Genomic DNA, 18,725 nt, shown 5'->3' with positions numbered 1-18,725 from the left:
TCTTGTCTGAGTCCAGTGAATTTTGTCAAAGATTGATTCTATGTATTATTTTAAAAATCTTTATCTTTTTAAAACCTATCTTGGTTTTTGACTGGGATAGAGTTTTGGATTTTTTTATTTACTTTAAAATATCTTTTGCTAAAGATTCCCAGAAGATTGGGAAAAATGAATGTCAAATAATTATAGGTACATATGATTTATGTACAAAGACCAGAAAAATCTAAACTGGAGGATGCTAGTATGATTTAATACTTAAATAAAAACAATAACATAAGTCATGTGTGGTGGCGCATGCCTTTAATCCAGCATTCGGGAGGCAGAGTTAGGAGTATCACCGTGAGTTCGAGTCCACCCTGAGACTGCATAGTGAATTCCAGGTCAGCTTGGACTAGAGTGAAACTCTACCTCAAAAAGCCAAACCAAAACAAATAAATAAATAAATAACATAGTCCTTGCCACTCAACTAGAAAAACATGTGCTCCAAACTAACGTTTTTCTTCCTTTGAGCTGATTTAAAATGGTGATTGTTGGGATTATATATGCATATGTAGTGTATCACAATAAAAAACATCTTAAAAGTTTTAAAAAGTTTAAATGACTTTTGACAGGAGCAAGATGATACATAACCTGTACTTATTGATGTTATGTACAGAAATCACATTTAAGCCGGATTGATATGGTCATGATAAGAATGTTCATTAAGAATATACTGAAGCGGGGCTGGCAGATGGCTCAGTGGGCAGAGTGCCTGCCATGCCAGTCTTGAGGGCCTGACTTCAGCACCCATGTAAACTGTCAGGCAGGTGGCACTGGTCTGTGTCCCCATGCTGCGGGGGCAGAGACGAGGAGTCCCTGGGGCTCACAGGCCAGCTTCTTGGACTGAGTTGGTGAGCTTTAGGTTCATCAAGAGTGGCAATTTCAAGGAATGAGGAGGAGAGCTCTTGAGGTGACACACCAGATGTTGTCCTGTGACCTTCACTAGCCCATACACATGTGTGAACACATATACATGTATGTACACACACACACACAGAATGCCGAAACAAAGTGTTACTGTGAAACAGTTTGATTTCCTGTCTACAGATCTCTTTTATTAATATTATGTCTTTATCTACCTAGTTTCTATTTGTTTTTCCCAGTCACAAGAATGATGTCTGCTTTTTCAAGTGGACTTCCCTCCTTAGAGCTTGTTTCGTGCTTGTCATACTATGGGACCATGAGGTAGGAAGACACTGACTTCTTCCCCGAGCCGTGCATCTTGGACTGGCTCGCCATGGATTTTTTGTGTATGAATATATCGGATGTAACTGGTGAATGCTTGTGATGTGATGCTGATGAGAGGGCTCTGCTTTGCCAAGAGAGAACATTCCACTGAGGAAGTGCAGGGTCAGCCATTGGCCTTTAGGATGAAATATATACCTATTTATAGTTCTTTTTTTGTTTGTTTGTTTTAGTTTTTCGAGGTAGCGTCTCACTGTAGCCCAGGCTGACCTGGAATTCAGTATGTAGTCTCAGGGTGGCCTCGAACTCATGGTGATCCTCCTACCTCTGCCTCCCGAGTGCTGGGATTAATGGTGTGCACCACCATGCTGGGCTATAGTTCTATTTAAAAATATAAAACCCTATGAAAGCCTGTCTTTCTATTCTGGAGACCATGTCAAGCTGGTTTTGTCTTTGTTGTGGAGAGATGTTCTTGAGGTCTTCACGTGGGAAGACGTTGAGAGCAGCTTCAGCACTGGCTGGGTCTCTTGGACACTACATAGATGCGCTGAAAGTCACATCATTCTGTCTTAACTGAATTAACCTTCTCCAAAATGCCAAGTGACTTAAAAAGACTGCTTCAAAGAAACTGCAAGTTGAATACAATGTGAATTTTGCAAGCCTAGTAAACACTGAGGAAATGGCATAGCTGTTGTTTCTCCTAGCAAAGATTGTAACAATGAAAGGATCTCAGAACTCAGGGTCCCAAGTTTTAAAGAATCTTTGAAATTCTACCTAGAAACTGTCATAACCAGTCATGCTCTCCCTTAGAGCATATTGCTCTTTGAACTATTAGCCAAGGATACGATTAGGTCATCATAATTACTAAGGTAATTAAAAGTAGTCTCCTGTCCATTGGGAGCATGATAACCTGAATTCAGCAGTCTGGAGAGATGGCTTAGTGGTTAAGCACTTGCCTGTGAAGCCTAAGGACCCCGGTTCGAGGCTTGATTCCCCAGGACCCACGTTAGCCAGATGCACAAGGGACGCATGCATCTGGAGTTTGTTTGCAGTGGCTGGAGGCCCTGACGCGCCCATTCATATTCTCTCTGTCTCTGTCTGTCTATCTATCTATCTGCCTCTTTCTCTCTGTTACTTTCAAATAATAAATAAAAAATAAACAAAAAAAATAAATAAACAACAACGCTGGGTCTTGTGACACATGTTTGGAATCCCAGCCCATGGAAGGTAGAGGCAGGAGGATCTGTGCTATTCATTGGCCAGTCAGTCTCAGTTACTTGCTGAGTTTCAGGCTCATGAATGGCCCTGCCTGCTTTAAAGGTAGAAAGTATTCCTGAGGGTGATGTCTCCACTTGTCTTCTGGCCTCTACATACACAGAGAAAAAGTATTTTCCTGCACAGGAAAACAAATGGCCTTGTATCTTTTTTTTTTTTTTTTTTGCATTCTTTCAAAAAAACTTTTTTTTTCTTAATTGTGTAAAGCCGATCTTCCATTTAGCAGAATCTCATTAAGTTTAGTGATAGATGCTTCAGAGATTCTTACTGGCCAACTCATAGTCTAAGTAAATAAAAGGCCTCGTACCATTGGGAACGCATGTCCATTTTGATAGTGGCACACAGTTTGTAAATAGCTATACTAATGGTTGAGCACATATCCAAGGGAGAGGGGCGTGCATGATCAAAAGCACTGGACCACAATCCTAAAACATTGAGGTGCTTCAATTATTGAGTGTGTTTTACTTTTAGTTGTTCCAAAATGTCTTGTTATATGTGCACCCTTCATCCTTTCTCCATATGCCTCACAGTTCCATCGCTCTCTTTTTAATATTGCTTGTACAGGTTTGGCATTAAGGAAATGGAGGAGCAGATACCTAAATGTAGAATGTGGCTTCTGAGCAATCTGACTTTAATGCCAGCAATAAGGAGTTGTGAAAAGCATGGGCTTTCTGTAAAGGGCATTCATTCAGCTGCCACTTGCCAAGTACCTTTTAATGGGAGCCAGCATGCCAAATGTTATAGACCTAGTGGGCAAGAAACATCTGCATCTGTGCTGATGTTTATATTCTTGGCCAGAAAATAACTGTTCTCTTCTGACTTTTATATGAGGCCAAAAATATATTGTTAGTATTATATATTCAGACTTGTACATGTTACATTATTATTGCTGGAGAAAGGCAAAAGTCTGTGTTAACCTTTGCCTTGTGAAATCTAAATATCAGTGGTGAGGACTCTTGTTCTTTTAACTTGTTGCATAGCACATGTTGGTATTACGTATTCAGATGTGAACCCCTGACAATATGAGAGCTGAAGATGTAAATGTGGTTGCTTATCTTCTGTGTATAACCAGTACGGCCACAGATATCCCTGTGCATATGCTGGTGCACACGGGCTCACACGTTTCCTGGGGCAGTAGTTTACACATCTAACCCCCCAGGAGGACTTGGGAAAACACAGTGCTCACTCTAGCCCCAGGATGTCTAGCTGATGTATTTCTGTGAAATTTCTAGTTGATTCTAACATTATAGGTTTGGGGCCACATCTTTTTTTTTTTAAATTATTTATTTATTTACTTGAGAGTGACAGACACAGAGAGAAAGACAGATAGAGGGAGAGAGAGAGAGAGAGAGAATAGGCGTGCCAGGGCTTCCAGCCTCTGCAAACGAACTCCAGACGCGTGCGCCCCCTTGTGCATCTGGCTAACGTGGGACCTGGGGAACCGAGCCTCGAACCGGGGTCCTTAGGCTTCACAGGCAAGCGCTTAACCGCTAAGCCATCTCTCCAGCCCTGGGGCCACATCTTTTTGAACAACCACTTTAAGGTCTTTTCATTAGAAAACAACCCATAAGAAAAGTCGTATTGAAGTGGACAATAATTTGATGCATTTTGAAAAGTAAGTGACATGAAGCTTAACATCTAACACTTACGTACAGGAGCTACTATAAATGGCTGTGTTAATCTTGCATTCATTTTCTGTTATGTCAATAGAGGAAAAATGATTGTTGACAGAAAGTTGGTATCTGGGCAAGGAAGGATAATATCAGGCAAAAGAAAGCAGAGATAAATATGAGGAGAAAGGAAATTCTTAGTATAATAGCAACTGTGGCAAGAGTGCGGATGTTGAAAGGAGCAGCCCTCACCCCCCCCCAACACCGTTTAGTACCTTCTGTCAGAGTCACTTTGCATGTCTTTAGCAATCTTCTGCCCCATTGCATTGCATTTTTCTTTTCTTTCTCTTTACTCTCTCCATCCCCTTTCCCTTAACACAGAAGATTTGCTGGACATAATCCTCTCTGTGTGGTGTTTCTTTTCCTTTCAAGAGCGTGGATATGCAGTGACCAAACCCCGGGGCTGTCTTGCAGAGGGGAAACGTGATAAGGAATAGAACATGCATTTTATCCAGGCTTTAATCATTTATGACATACTTGATGTGTGCAAGGCACTGTGCCAAGATCTTTACATTGTTTTATTTTATCATGATAAAATGTACCCAACAAAATTATCACAACTGTTTTAAGTGATTGAGACGAAGTACATTCCCAGTATCTTTCATCCCAAAGACTATCTGCATTAAGCGATAACTCCATTCCCATCTCTGCTTTAGCCATCTCTCCTACTTTCTGTCTATGAACTTGCCTGTCCTACTTACCTTTATGTAAGAGGCATAAAGTAGTTGTTCATTTACGTGTCTGCATACTGTTTACTGTTTTCAAGGCTCATCCATGTGGCATGGGCCAGAGTTTTGTTGGTTTTTTTTTTTCCTTAAATAGCATCTGCTTGTGTACACGGCTCTGCAGTCCTTATCATCCACCGTAGCTTCCTTCCGGGTGCTTACATCAGCCCCTCCCTGGAGCGCCCCAGCTCGCAGCACTCTTCAGGCCCATATCCTTGAGAGCCCAGAGGAAAAAGTCGGACTGTGAATGCTCTCCCCTTAAAACATTCCACACTGCTGTGCAGCAAATAACTCCCTCCACACCCTTCTGTTGATTCACTCATGTACCAAAAGATGTCAACTGTACCTGAAGTCAGTGGGTCAGCACTGGTAAGACAAAGGACCAGTCTGTCCTCTTGTCATGTGGCATTTTAACAGTGTTCTTGGGAAGTCCATTAGCTGTTAGCACTTTATGTTGAATTGTGTTCCTAGTTTTTATTCACCACAGTCAGAGGTTCTGACTATGACCAGAGCCTAAGAGATTGTCAGCCCTGCGAATGCAGTTGCATGTTTCTGCAGATAACTGTTCTCTTGTCTGGTTCAGTTTATTGTCACCCATCTGTGTTGTATTCAGAATGTGAGATGCTATAATCTGGCTTTTGTGACATAATAAATGTAAGTAGTTATTGAAGAATTAATGAGATGGGAAGTTCTTAACCTTTTCTATGATGGTGTGATGAATGACATCTTACATAAAACATCCCTGTTCTGAAAGCAAGTTACTGCTAGAGCAAAGGAGTAACACAAGAATACATCATAAGGACTTAGGGCACTGAGACACAGAGGTCTGCACTTTCCTGAGCTGCCTGACATCAGCTCATTGCATCCTCATTGTAATCTATGGGAGGTACTATGGTTTTCTTCTTACCTCGTTAAAGCAATGAAGCTTGAAGAATTCGTCTCCAGTAGACAGCTAGAAAATGCCAGACTCTAGATGCAAGTGCATACCTTCTTCAGAACGAGAGGACTTTTTCACACTAGTCTAGACAGGATGGGGAGATGGCTCATTGGTTAAAGAGCAGGCCACACAAGTGTGAGAACCAGAGTTTGGAACCCCAGCATCTATGGAAATGTCGCTGCTCTGGCCAATCTGCTCTGGGTTCAAGTGAGAGATCATCTCTTCCTTTGTAAACTAAATAGAGAGTGATATGTGTGCACACGGCACACAAATACATGGAAAAAATAAATAAATGAATCCAGATTGGTTTTGGTTGGTGGCATATTTTATTCTCTAGTTTTGGGCCCTATAGTATGAGGCACTAAGTCTGTAATGTAAAGGGATACTCTTAACAAACCCTACATGAAATTCTGATTGTTTGGCCCTGTTGATAATGTGATTGTTGGTAATCTTGTTGGTGATGAGATTATTGTATAAGTTGTTTAAATTAATCTGGTGTGTTTGCAGGTCGTTGCTGTATATGGAACTTTGTCTGATTTACTTTCTGTGGCCAGCAGTAAACTCGGCATAAAAGCCACCAGTGTGTACAACGGGAAAGGTGGACTGATTGATGACATTGCTCTGATCAGGTAACCATCGCCTGTGTCACAAGCTGTCAGCAGTATGCGCTTGGCTGTTTGGTGTAAGGCTGTTCCCCTTAGGCAGTAGTTCACTCTGTCCAGGAAGACAGGCTTTTGTTCTGGCGAGTGATTGTCCAGCACTAGCTTTTGGAGTTTAAGTCGCTCGGACTTAGGATGTATTGATCAGATAGCAAGCCTTGGTATATTTCAGTATATGGATAGTCTTAGATATCTACAAGAATTTATTCCTTCTAATAGTTGAGATAAATCCATAAGACATGATGTTTTTATTGTTTAAAATTTCATATGTATTTGCTTATTGTTAAATCATTTTTAACGATGCTTTGAATTTTATTTACATCACAAAAAAACTAATTTTGTGAAAATGTGCTAAGCAAGGTAAAATTCTCAGTAGAGATAGTATCAGAGACTCTCATCAACATAGGACCTTTTTTGGAGCTGCATTTTGGTTTTTTAGTTTTTTGAGGTAGAGTCTCAGTCTGGCCCAGACTGACCTGGAATTCACTATGTAGTCTCAGGAGGTGGCCTCAAATTCACAGTGATCCTCCTACCTCTGCCTCTGCTGGAATTAAAGGCATATGCCACCATGCCCGGATCCTGCATTTTGTTTTTTAAATATGTCAGGCACATGGTCACTTTAAAAAAGAAGTCTCATTCCTTTCTGAAAGCATCAGTTTTCTAGCAGGGAGGAAGTTTAACTGAAGTATGGCAAAGGAAACAACTTTAAGTAGTAACTACACCAGTAATAGAACTGCTTTGCTTGAGTTGCCTCATTTAATTGAGAAAGCCTGAGGTTTGTATAGTAAATGACGTGAAGATAGTGATGCTTTAAATTACAGTGGTGTAATAGACAACAACTAATTCCTGGGACTTCTGCATTTTGATGGTGGCTTTTTAAATTTTTGTTTTCCTAGGGATGATGATGTTTTGTTTGTGTGTGAAGGGGAGCCATTTATTGGTAAGTGATTTTCTTAAAAAACAAATGTGTTTGCCATAATTTTTTTGAAAATGAAATAATAAATATTTTACATAGTGTTACATGGCTTAAAATGGAAAAGAATTTTGTGGCTATACCCAGATCTTCACATTCTTTTTCATTCCACACTGGGTTATGTTTAAGTACATTTGTAATTTAAATTATATGGTAATATTTTAGTATGGATACCCCTTCTCTTACACACCTTTAAGATTCTCTAAATTTGTACATACTTGTTAACTATGAGGTGTGTGGTAATTTTGACTTTAGAAACTGCAACTGTTTTAGTTTAAAATTTTCTCATTGATGGTCATTGGCAAAGTTTCCCTTAGTGTTATGTCAGTTATTTGTAACCATGTATTTATTCCTGGCAGAAAGATCTGTCCTCGACTGCTGATCAACTCAGAGCAATGAGAAAGTGACTGGATGTCAAGAGCTGTTCTTTGATTTGGAGCAAAGTGTATATAATTGACTGTCTCAAAAGAAAAGGCCAAAGCATGAGTTAGCACACATTCTTTTTTTTTTTTTATTTATTTTTTTAAATTTATTTATTTGAGAGCGACAGACACAGAGAGAAAGACAGATAGAGGGAGAGAGAGAGAATGGGCGCGCCAGGGCTTCTAGCCACTGCAAACGAACTCCAGACGCATGCGCCCCCTTGTGCATCTGGCTAACGTGGGACCTGGGGAACCGAGCCTTGAACCGGGGTCCTTAGGCTTCACAGGCAAGTGCTTAACCGCTAAGCCATCTCTCCAGCCCAACACACATTCTTTAACAAGGGTCTTATTTATTTAGTTCTGTGCAAGCACACCTTGGTGTGGGCTACAGCATTGTTTGAAGCATCACGGGAATTGTATGTGGTAAGGAGAGGTCTTTCTCAGGATCTTTGCTTAAGCAGTTGCCAAAGGTTACATTTAAATACATATTCGTCTGGGCTGGAGCAATGGCTCAGCAGTTGATGGTGCTTGCTTGTAAGGCTTGGCGGCCTGGGTTTGATTCCCCTGTGCCCACGTGGAGACAGATGCACGAGGGGTCGTATGTGTCTAGAGATACTTGGCTGTGACAGGAGGCCCTAGCACACCCCTATTCATTCATGCTCCCCCTCACTTTCCATCTTTCTCAAACAATTATACACACATGTGCATACATTCTTCTTTGTTTCCACTTTAAGACTGAGTAAAACCTTCCTTTTCTTCTTGTATCCACTGACCTAACAGAGGGGTTAGCAGACAGTGCTTGCTTACTGTCTCACTGCATGGAAGCAAGAAAGAGAAAATCAGTGAATAGCGGTCGGGCTAGGGTATAGTCAGTGGCATAGGTCGGTGCTTACCATGTTTACAGGTCCTGAGTTAATCTTCTAGCACCAGAAATCAGATAATATTAAGGTTTGTTTATAGCTGTGGATTCTTAGATTTAAAAATATTTGGTATGTTTTCATATTCCTTCTTTATGGATTCTTCAATTCCTTGCCTTTGCCAGTAGAAACCTCTCTATCTTATTCATACAGCCTCGCTTGTCCTATAGTTTCTTTACTGTCTTGAATAAGAGACACTGTATACTTTCTCTTGTCCTACACCTAGGTCAACGTTATTGCTAAGACTACCATCCATGTGTCACCCCGCTTCATTCTGACTTAAAGTGTTGAAAGCAAAAAGTGGTCTTGAATGACTATTTTTCCTACATCATCCAAAGGATTTTTTGTGCAGCGTTTTAGTAGATGACTTCAGGTTCTGGGTTGACTTTCTCAGGAATGTGATTGGCCCTTTCCATATGTACTGTATGTATATTCTTTAATTTCAGGAACGCTCTCTTGAACTTGAAATCACACATTTTATCTTCTTGCTCAACTTCCTCCTCTTGTGCCATGTGGATCTTCCTTCCACACCTTATACGTTTGAACCTCCTACTGTAAATCCCATTTGACTCTTTGCTTCTTTTTCTTGTATGTGTGTAGTGTGTGGTATGGGTGCAGAGTGCATACAATATATGTATGTGCAGATAAGTGTGCACCATATGCACATTATGAAGACAAGAGACTCTGGTTTTTTTTAATCATTTTTTAAAATTTTTATTTATTTATTTATTTGAGAGTGACAGACAGAGAGAAAGAGGCAGATATATATATAGAGAGAGAGAATGGGCATGCCAGGTCCTCCAACCACTGCAAACAAACTCCAGACATGTGTGCCCCCTTGTGCATCTGGCTAACGTGGGTCCTGGGGAATGGAGCCTCAAACAAGGGTCCTTAGACTTCACAGGCAAGTGCTTAACCGCTAAGCCATCTCTCCAGCATTGTTTCCTTGAGGCAGAGTCCCTGATCCCGGAGCTGCCGTGTTTTAGTTAGACTCCTCTGTCCCCACCACCACCCTCAGGGCTGCAGTTAGAGGTCCACATGACCACACCTAGCTTGTTATCTCGGGGTCAGTCTCAGGCCCTAATCCTTGCACAGCAAGTGGTTTGCCCGCTGAGCCATCTCCCCAGCGTCTCTTAATTTCTTACTTATTTTTAAAGTTCTCTTATTTATTTTACATTTTAATTCCCTTAGGGCATTTATTATGTGTGCTTATTCAATGTTTGTTTCTTCTAGTTTATTTTCTTCATGTCCAAAATTGTTCTTCTATTTCTTATTCCTTCCAGAGCATCTCACCTTGTGTCTGAATTTTATGATCCTATGCTTTTTTCCATACTTACATTACTTATTGTAGCATGTCTTACACTATGAGTTTTTATCTATCTTACAGGCATTTCCCTCTGGCCTATTTTCACTGTTTTCCTGGGTTTGATTCTTCAGAGATCTTAGCTTTTCTTTTTGATTTAATGCTTCATGTAGATTTGATCTCAGTCCTTTCTTATTGCTTGTTCTTCCTTACATTGCGAAAGGAAGGCTGGCTTGGGAACGGATTTCTGTCTCTTGTTTTTTGTTCAGTGTTAACTAATGCAGAACTTGTTTTCTGGTATGATCCAGTCTGTTAGACTTTCTTAGCTTTTTTTTTTTTTTTAATTTTTTTAAATTTATTTATTTGAGAATGACAGACACAGAGAGAAAGATAGAGGGAGAGAGAGAGAACGGGCGCGCCAGGGCTTCCCGCCTCTGCAAACGAACTCCAGATGCGTGCGCCCCCTTGTGCATCTGGCTAACGTGGGACCTGGGGAACCGAGCCTCGAACCAGGGTCCTTAGGCTTCACAGGCAAGCGCTTAACCGCTAAGCCATCTCTCCAGCCCGCCTTCTTAGCTTTTATCTGCACTCCTTTCTCTCTTGTCTCTTGTTCAAGTTGCATTCTTAGCGTGTTGTTGTCACGTGTGACCTTTTCCTTGGGAGGAGCTTAGGCTGGTTTGTTTTGAGAATGACCAGCCCTTCGAGGGCTCTGGTGCACTGCTGCCGTGACCCTTTTGGGATGGAGAGGCTGTCTGCTGTTCTCAACAAGCTTGTCGTGATATGCAGTCAGCACTTCTGTGCTGTGGAACCGGGGTTCTTCATACTAAATGCCCTGTGGCTTCTCTGCTTGTGTATCATGGATACTGATGGTGTGTGCTATTAGAGCTGTCATTATTGAGGAACAGACCTGGTCACCTAGTTTTCTCCTAGATTCCGGGATAAGCATGGTCCTGGTCTCTTTGACATAATTTTATGGAGGATTTAGTTTTCAAGTTATTCTAATGTCTTCTACCCAGAATCTTCAGTCTTAATGTTTTATTTCCACATGTCATTTCTAGATCCACAGACAGATTCTCCACCACCTGGACGACTAATAGGTGCCCATACAGATTGGCTCACGTTGAACGTTGGAGGGCGATATTTCACAACTACGCGGTAAGAGAGAGGGAGGGTGCGGGGTGTGTCTGAGAGCGACAGGAGCTGAAAAGGGCTGTGTTGTTGGTTCTTTCCTTCAATTTTCTGATTTCCTTAAAAGATATCCAAATGCTTCTTAGCTATGTCATGGGATTGAAAGTTTTTAGAAAGTTTTTTGAAGAAAAACAGTAAAACAAAGTCCACATCTTAGTCCAGAAAAGGCATAAAAAGCCTTCAGCTTTAGAATGTGCTGTGTGGCTATCAGGGATAGACGTGGAATGCTGGAATGCGCGCGGAGATGAACAGCATTGAAATCTGCAGACACGAAAACTTCCTTGAGGGACCAGGAGAATGTAAGACCGAGCAGGAATGCTGTGGTATATCTTGCTAGGAGGATACATTGCTATGAAAAATAAACTAAAGCAGTGTTTGAATCACAGGAAGTGTCACACTGGAAGAGGTCCTGATAAGTGGCAACTTACCGCACATTTTTGTCTCCCAGCGTTGCCCCTGCCAGGCTGTAGCATGCAGCTTTGTGAGAGAACAGCTGAACTCAAGTTTACTCTGACTTAAGTATGTTTGTTTGTAAAGACACATGAAGAAATCCATTTTTTTCCCTGAATTCTTAGGAGCACTTTAGTGAATAAAGAACCAGACAGTATGCTGGCCCACATGTTCAAGGACAGAGGTGAGTACGGCACACTGTTTTCACAGTTTCCTGATCTGTGTCCGTGTTGACTGACTTTGTAACTTGGGGCCTTCTGTACTTTTCAGTGGGGTATAGTAATTTTTACAGGAGCTAAAAACTTGCTGGTATATGAATTTTCTTCCATGAATTCTAACTTTGTGTTTTGTTTTGGGGGGTTTGGTTCATTGAATGACTTCACAGGTGTCTGGGGAAATAAGCAAGATCACAGAGGAGCATTTTTAATAGACCGGAGCCCGGAATACTTTGAGCCCATTTTGAACTACTTGCGTCATGGACAGCTTATTGTGAATGACGGCATTAATTTACTGGGTGAGCTTTTCATACATGTGCAAGTGTGCTGTAGGTATAGGCGTAGACATTTGCACAGGGAGGTAGTCATTCAGGTCTGTTTGTATATATTCGTAGAGGACATTTCATATCTAAACAGTCCATCCCTGACCCCCATGAACATCACAGAATGCAAAATTCATTTAGTCCCACTTCAAAAGTTCCCATAACGGGCTAAAGAGGTGGATTAGTGGTTGAGGCACTTGCCTGCAAAGCCAAATGACCCAGATTTGATTCCTTAGGACCAACATAAGCCAGATGCACAAGGTGGTACGTGTATGTGGAGTTTGTTTGCAGTGGCTGCAGGCCCTGGCACGCCTATTCTTTCTCTCTGTATCTGCCTCTAAATCTCTCTCCCTCTTCCTGTCTCTCTCAAACACATACATACATATATATTTTTTGTTTGTTTTTTGATTCTTGCTTTTTTGTGGTAGGGTCTTGCTATAGCCCAGGCTGACCTGGAATTCAATATGCAGTCTCAGTTTGGCCTCAAACTCACAATAATCCTCCTCCTCTGACTGGGATTAAAGGTGTGCACCACCATGCCTGGCGTAAAACAATTTTTAAGTTCCCATACTCACAACAGGTCCAGCATTGTTATGTTCTAAGTCCAGAGCCTCAACTCAGACCCAGAGTCATCTCTTATTTGTGAATTTCTATAAGATCAAAAAGAAGGGCTGGAGAGATGGCTTAGCGGTTAAGCGCTTGCCTGTGAAGCCTAAGGACCCCGGTTCGAGGCTCGGTTCCCCAGGTCCCACGTTAGCCAGATGCACAAGGGGGCGCATGCGTCTGGAGTTCGTTTGCAGAGGCTGGAAGCCCTGGCGCGCCCATTCTCTCTCTCTCCCTCCCTTTATCTGTCTTTCTCGCTGTGTCTGTTGCTCTCAAATAAATAAATAAATATTTTTTTAAAAAAAGATCAAAAAGAAGATTACATATGTTGCAGTCAGGTTCACATTGCTGGCAGGAATCACCCGACCAAGAGCAGGTTTGGAAGAAAAAAGGGTTTATTTTGGCTTTCAGACTTGAGGGGAAGCTCCACAATGGCAGGGGAAAACAATGGCATAAGAAAAGGGTGGGCATCACCCCCTGGCCAACAGGAACGTGAGAGTGTGCCAAACACTGGCATGGGGAAACAGGCTGTAACTTCCGTAAGCCCGCCCCCAACAGTGCACTGCCTCCAGGGGTCTAATTTCCAACTGCCATCAGCTGAGGAGACTAGCATTCAGAATACCTGAGGTTATGGGATCACCTGAATCAAACCACTACACCATATTCCCTTGATGTAGTGGCGTGAAGTCTACATTCTCATTCCAAGAGAAAAGAATGTGACCATAGAGAGGACGAATGGGGCCACAGCCAGCAAAGCTGAGCTGAGCTCGTCCGGCTCCATGTGTGGCAGCATCCAGGCACTCCATGGTGTGCTGTGAGCTCCCCGGGGCCTGGCAGCCTGACGGCCGCGGCCTTGTCCTCTCCTGGGCTGCCTGTGCTCACTCCCTGCAGCTTCCTTTGGCAGACGTTCCAGGTTCCGTCTTCACCTACTCACTGGGACCTCCAGTTTGTCTTTGGCTTCTGTCTCAGCCTCACACATTCCTGCTCAAGTCTGCAGCACAGATTCTCCCTTCACCCCATATTGCCTGGCCTCCTAGGCCTTCCTTTGAAATCTAGGTGGAAGCCAGATTTTTGCATTCTATATTCCTGCAAAGTCCACGTCATGTTGATGACGCCAAGATCTGCTGCCACTCACACGGTAGCCGGGTTCCCAAGGACCCAGATGGCTGGATCTGGGAAATCACTTTGCCAGGGGGTTGTGGACATCTCTTCTAGAAACAAAGCCTTTCAAATGAGTTAAAGCCCTTACAATACTGTGGATCCTGCTCTGCGTAAAGTCTGGCCAGTTCCTGAGATGCCAAGAGTCCAGTACAAAATGCTTAATTTCTTTTTAATGATGCTAATCTGCTCTGCAGGCTGTCATCCTTGTCTGCAAGGCTAAACAGCCTCCTTTTCTGGCCAGAATGCTGGATTCTCAAAGCATGGCTCTGTTTTGTCCTCCCACTTTTCACCGTAAGCCAAGCTACAAGCCACCAGTGATCTTCGTTGTAGTCTGAAGCATACGTTGTCTTGAAGTCCCACCACCAAATTCATTAGTCCATTACTTTTCATTTTAGCCTCACTCAAAATCTCAGGACATGGGCAAAATACAGAAACATCGTTTTCCAGAATGTGACATGACTGGCCTCGTCCTTTTCCAGGGCAGTCCTGACCCCATCTCAAGCCCCTTAGCCTGGCCTTCGCTGTTAGCTTTCTTGTTGATGCTCTGGTCTTCTGGACTCACAGCAGAACTGCCTGTTAAGCTCTGAAACACTTGATTACAAATATTTTTTAATATTCTATATGAACATTCTACAAGTAATTACTTGTCTGCTGTGCTATTGACAGTAATAACTCACTTGTTGAATGTCAGGGCTATTGTGAGACGAACTTAACGAATTCTATAATTATCAAGACAAATCATTTCTGTAAAAGTCACATGTTTTTTGCTTTTATAGGTGTGTTAGAAGAAGCCAGGTTTTTTGGCATTGACTCACTGATTGAACACCTAGAAGTAGCCATAAAGGTGAGGCTTTTAAAAAAAAAACAAAAAAACTTTGGTCAATATTACATTGTTGTAGGTACCACCCCAAACATCCCATTAATTTCTACTTCCTTTTTCAAGAATTCTCAACCACCAGAGGATCATTCACCAATATCCCGAAAGGAATTTGTTCGATTTCTGTTAGCAACTCCAACCAAGTCAGAACTGCGTTGCCAGGTAACTAAAACAGACTTCACATGACTTGTTTGTGTCAGCAGCTCTGAGTGGTTTAACATCTGTATATCCACAAGTTTTGCTTTGTTTTGTTTTTGTCTATTTTCTTTTTCATGCAGTATCTAATTATAAGCCATAGAATTGTAAAATGGTCAGTTGAAAAGAGACTCAGTGGTCTTTTTAAAATTTTTTTTAAACTTTACTTTTATTTATTTATTTGAGAGAGAGAGAGAGAGAGAGGGAGAGAGAGAATGGACGTGCCAGGGCCTCCAGCCACTGCAAACAAACTCCAGATGCATGTGCCCCCTTGTGCATTTGACTTATGTAGGTCCTGAGGAATCAAACTGAGGTCCTTTGGCTTTGCAGGCAAGTGCCTTAACTGCTGAGCCATCTCCAGCCCTTCAGTGGTCTTTACTGCCTAATTATGCTTAATGCAGCAGTTTTTGAGCAATGCATGGAAAGTGCAGCAGCTTTCAGAGTGTTCATATTTACAGTGCTGTGTGTGGCTGACCAGTGGTGGGTACTTTTGCTTTTGTGTATTGTAGCATGTCAGTTTTTAAAGCCACAATACCCTTTTTTTTCCTTAATGGTATATTGAATTTGGGAATTTACAAAATAATTGCAGTTCAGGTAAAATGGAGCAATGACACCTGTCACAGGTATGTGACAAAAGGGATCCCTTGCTAGATACTTCCAAGCCTAAGGGAAGTATAGGCACGCTCTATCCTGAGCTTTGTGGAGATGAAGGTCCTTTGTGTAAGGAGTGTGTGACAGACACTCACTTCATGTATCCAGGTTCCATTCGCCTATGTTCTACAATAAACTCCCAAGTGACTGAACTGCCGGTTGCTTCTGGAAACCTTGTTGCTTAGTTATAGGAATTAATTCATCTAGTTCAGCTTGTGCTTTTAATTCTAGGGTTTGAACTTCAGTGGAGCTGACCTTTCTCGTTTGGACCTTCGGTACATTAACTTCAAAATGGCCAATTTAAGTCGTTGCAACCTTGCACATGCAAATCTCTGTTGTGCGAACCTTGAACGAGCTGATCTTTCTGGATCAGTGTTGGACGTAAGAATCATGTTTCAGTTACAAACAGTAAGGAAAGTTACATGCTTAGGCTATTGAGCAATCTCCAAGAGCAGGAATTTTATGTTTCTTACTAGAATTTTTACTTCAAAGCAGAAGTTAACTATGTACATGAAACTCAAGAGTCTAAAACTAGGGTGGGCTTGTTTTAAAACTTTGATATTCTTCATGAAACAGACCTAAAAGTTTATTAACATAGGAAATTAAGTTTAAGCTCTTCAGTATAGTATACTAAAATTTAGCTGAGCTGCTATTTGCTATTAATTATATGTAAAACCAAAAAGAACCTTTAAAATCTGTTGACCCTCGTTCCTGGAATAGGGAAGTGTAATCACTGTAGAAGCATTTGACATAATACACACACATACACACACACACACACACACACACACACACACACACACACACACGTAATTTATATTTATTAAGTACAAAGTTGAATAACTACACTGTATGTTAGTACCATCATTTCCCTCCTTCCTGCCTCCATGTCACTGAGGCCCTTCTCACTGGGACTGTTGCTGTTCCCCCTGGTTTGCAGGAGATGAGATGTGAAAGAATCAATCATTTTAAGTGGGTGAGGGGCAGTGCCTCTGGACACTCCCTTCCACTCTGTGGCTCTTGCATTCTTTCCACCCCTTCTGCAACATTCCCTGAGCTGTGGTGGGTGTGTTTTAAGTCTGCTTTAGGGTTCTGCTCTCACTCAGCAGGTTCTGCATTTCTGCTTTGGCACATTCTGAGTGTCCTCTGTGTCTGTCTCCACGACCCTGCACTGGTTGGCAGGCTCGCTATTGAAGCAGCACTTTGGTGCATCTCCCCAGTTCCTCTGTGGTTTCACCTGCGCCCTGGCAGATGCGCAAGGGTGGTTTGTCTCTTCGTTCTAGCTGCCTTCTGAAAAGGGAAAACAGATTTTTCCAAAGGAGACTGAGGTCAGTGTAGGTTCAGTGGGGTAAGCATTATTAATTATGAGAGATTTAAATGGATGTAGCCTCCCTTGCTAAAGACTAGGGTGAGCTTTTTGTTGCAGTCCATGATTTTGGTCTCCATGGGATTTGTCGTATAGCTTTAGATCAGGTATGTGATCCCTCCAGAGGTGTTTTTTTGCTGAGAAGATTTTTGGATATCCAAGGCCTTGGCAGAGATATTTTGAAACAAAACAGCATGCATCAGTGTAGAAGCTAGCGTCCATCTCAGTGGTGCTCTTCCCGTGTATGCATGCATGTACATCATGTTCATATGTGTATGTATGCATACGTGTGTGTGCATGTGTGTACATCCATGTTCATATATATACGCATGTGTATGTAAGTAACAATCATCTGGGTTAATTTGTGATTAGAAAATACAGATTAAGCCAGGCGTGGTGGTGCACACCTTTAATCCTAATACTCAGGAGGCAGAGGTAGGAGGATCACTGAGAGTTCGAGGCCACCCTGAGACTATATAGTGAATTCCAGGTCAGCCTGGACCAGAGTGAAACCCTACCTTGAAAATCCAAGAGAAAGAAAGAAAGAAAATAGATTCAACTGTAAATTCCTTCCACCAAGATTCTATTCTGTTCTGTTTGTACCAAGTACAACATCATGCTTTTGATAGCCATTTGTTATTATTATATTGGTTTTATTCCCTAGTTCAGCCTACCGTGAACTTTTATATCAAATCTAGTTTGTAAAAATCTACCAGTATTTTGGGTACTGTCACTCTCTATTTTTCCATCTCATGATGAAGGGTCCAGTTACTTGAACAATAGGCACAAGGCTAGCAGTATAAAGAAAACATGTATAGGTCTTATAGTCTCTGGTGAAATGTTGAAAGACTGCTTCTTTTTGTAAAGATATTTATCATATATATGCATGTATGTATGTATGTGTATGTATATGTGTGTGTGTGTGTGTGTGTGTGTGTGTGTGTGTATATAATTTGTAAGCGGGGGGGGGGGGTATGGGCATGTCAGGACCTCTTGCCACTGCAAATAAACACCAGATGCACCACTTTATGCATCTGGCTTTACATGGTACTAGTGAATAGACCTGGGAGGGCAGGCTTGACAAGCTAGTGCCCTTGCACGCCGAGCCATCTTCCCCAGCCTCTGCTGCTTGGTTTTCATTAGGGATATAAACAAGAGACACACTGGTTCATATTAATCAGCTGGCTTTCAGGTCTGTTTAATTACATCAACCTGAGACATACTTTTTCTTGCTATAAACTATGACTCATAATTCTTATGCTCTCTATTTCACGTAGTTGATGATGGAAAGGCATGTATATGTGTATATCTCATAAACAGAAGTATCAGGTTAGTTATATTGTTTTAATGAGGGGGAGAGAGAGCGCCTCCAGCTCCAGTGGTCGAACTCCAGACATGTGTGTCACCTTGTGCACATGTGCAGTCTTGCCCTTGTGTGTCTGGCTTACGTGGGACCTGGAGAGTTAAACATGGGTTCTGAGGGTTTGCAAGAAAGCACCTTAACTGCTAAGCTCTCTCTCCAGCCCTCAGGTGAATTAAGAACAACAAGACTGACTCATTCTGAAGAAGAATTGTTCAGAGCATGTAAGCTCTG

The 18,725-nt window shown here is 41.9% G+C and overlaps 1 protein-coding gene across 1 annotated transcript in view; it reads left to right on the top strand.

Moving 5' to 3' along the window:
• Window positions 1-18,725, top strand: part of Kctd9 (potassium channel tetramerization domain containing 9) — a 28,793-nt gene that overhangs the window by 1,596 nt on the left and 8,472 nt on the right. Inside the window, exons 2-9 of the mRNA XM_004665823.2 lie at window positions 6,336-6,457; window positions 7,384-7,427; window positions 11,161-11,257; window positions 11,866-11,924; window positions 12,126-12,254; window positions 14,819-14,886; window positions 14,986-15,081; window positions 15,997-16,146. Coding sequence (XP_004665880.1) covers window positions 6,336-6,457; window positions 7,384-7,427; window positions 11,161-11,257; window positions 11,866-11,924; window positions 12,126-12,254; window positions 14,819-14,886; window positions 14,986-15,081; window positions 15,997-16,146 — 765 coding nt within the window. The remainder of the gene's footprint in view (window positions 1-6,335; window positions 6,458-7,383; window positions 7,428-11,160; window positions 11,258-11,865; window positions 11,925-12,125; window positions 12,255-14,818; window positions 14,887-14,985; window positions 15,082-15,996; window positions 16,147-18,725) is intronic.

The sequence above is a fragment of the Jaculus jaculus genome, chromosome 12, assembly GCF_020740685.1.
Source record: "Jaculus jaculus isolate mJacJac1 chromosome 12, mJacJac1.mat.Y.cur, whole genome shotgun sequence".
Lineage (NCBI taxonomy): Eukaryota > Metazoa > Chordata > Mammalia > Rodentia > Dipodidae > Jaculus > Jaculus jaculus.
The sequence above is the reverse complement of the archived record's forward strand: the minus strand, read 5'-3'. Positions and strand labels throughout refer to the sequence as shown.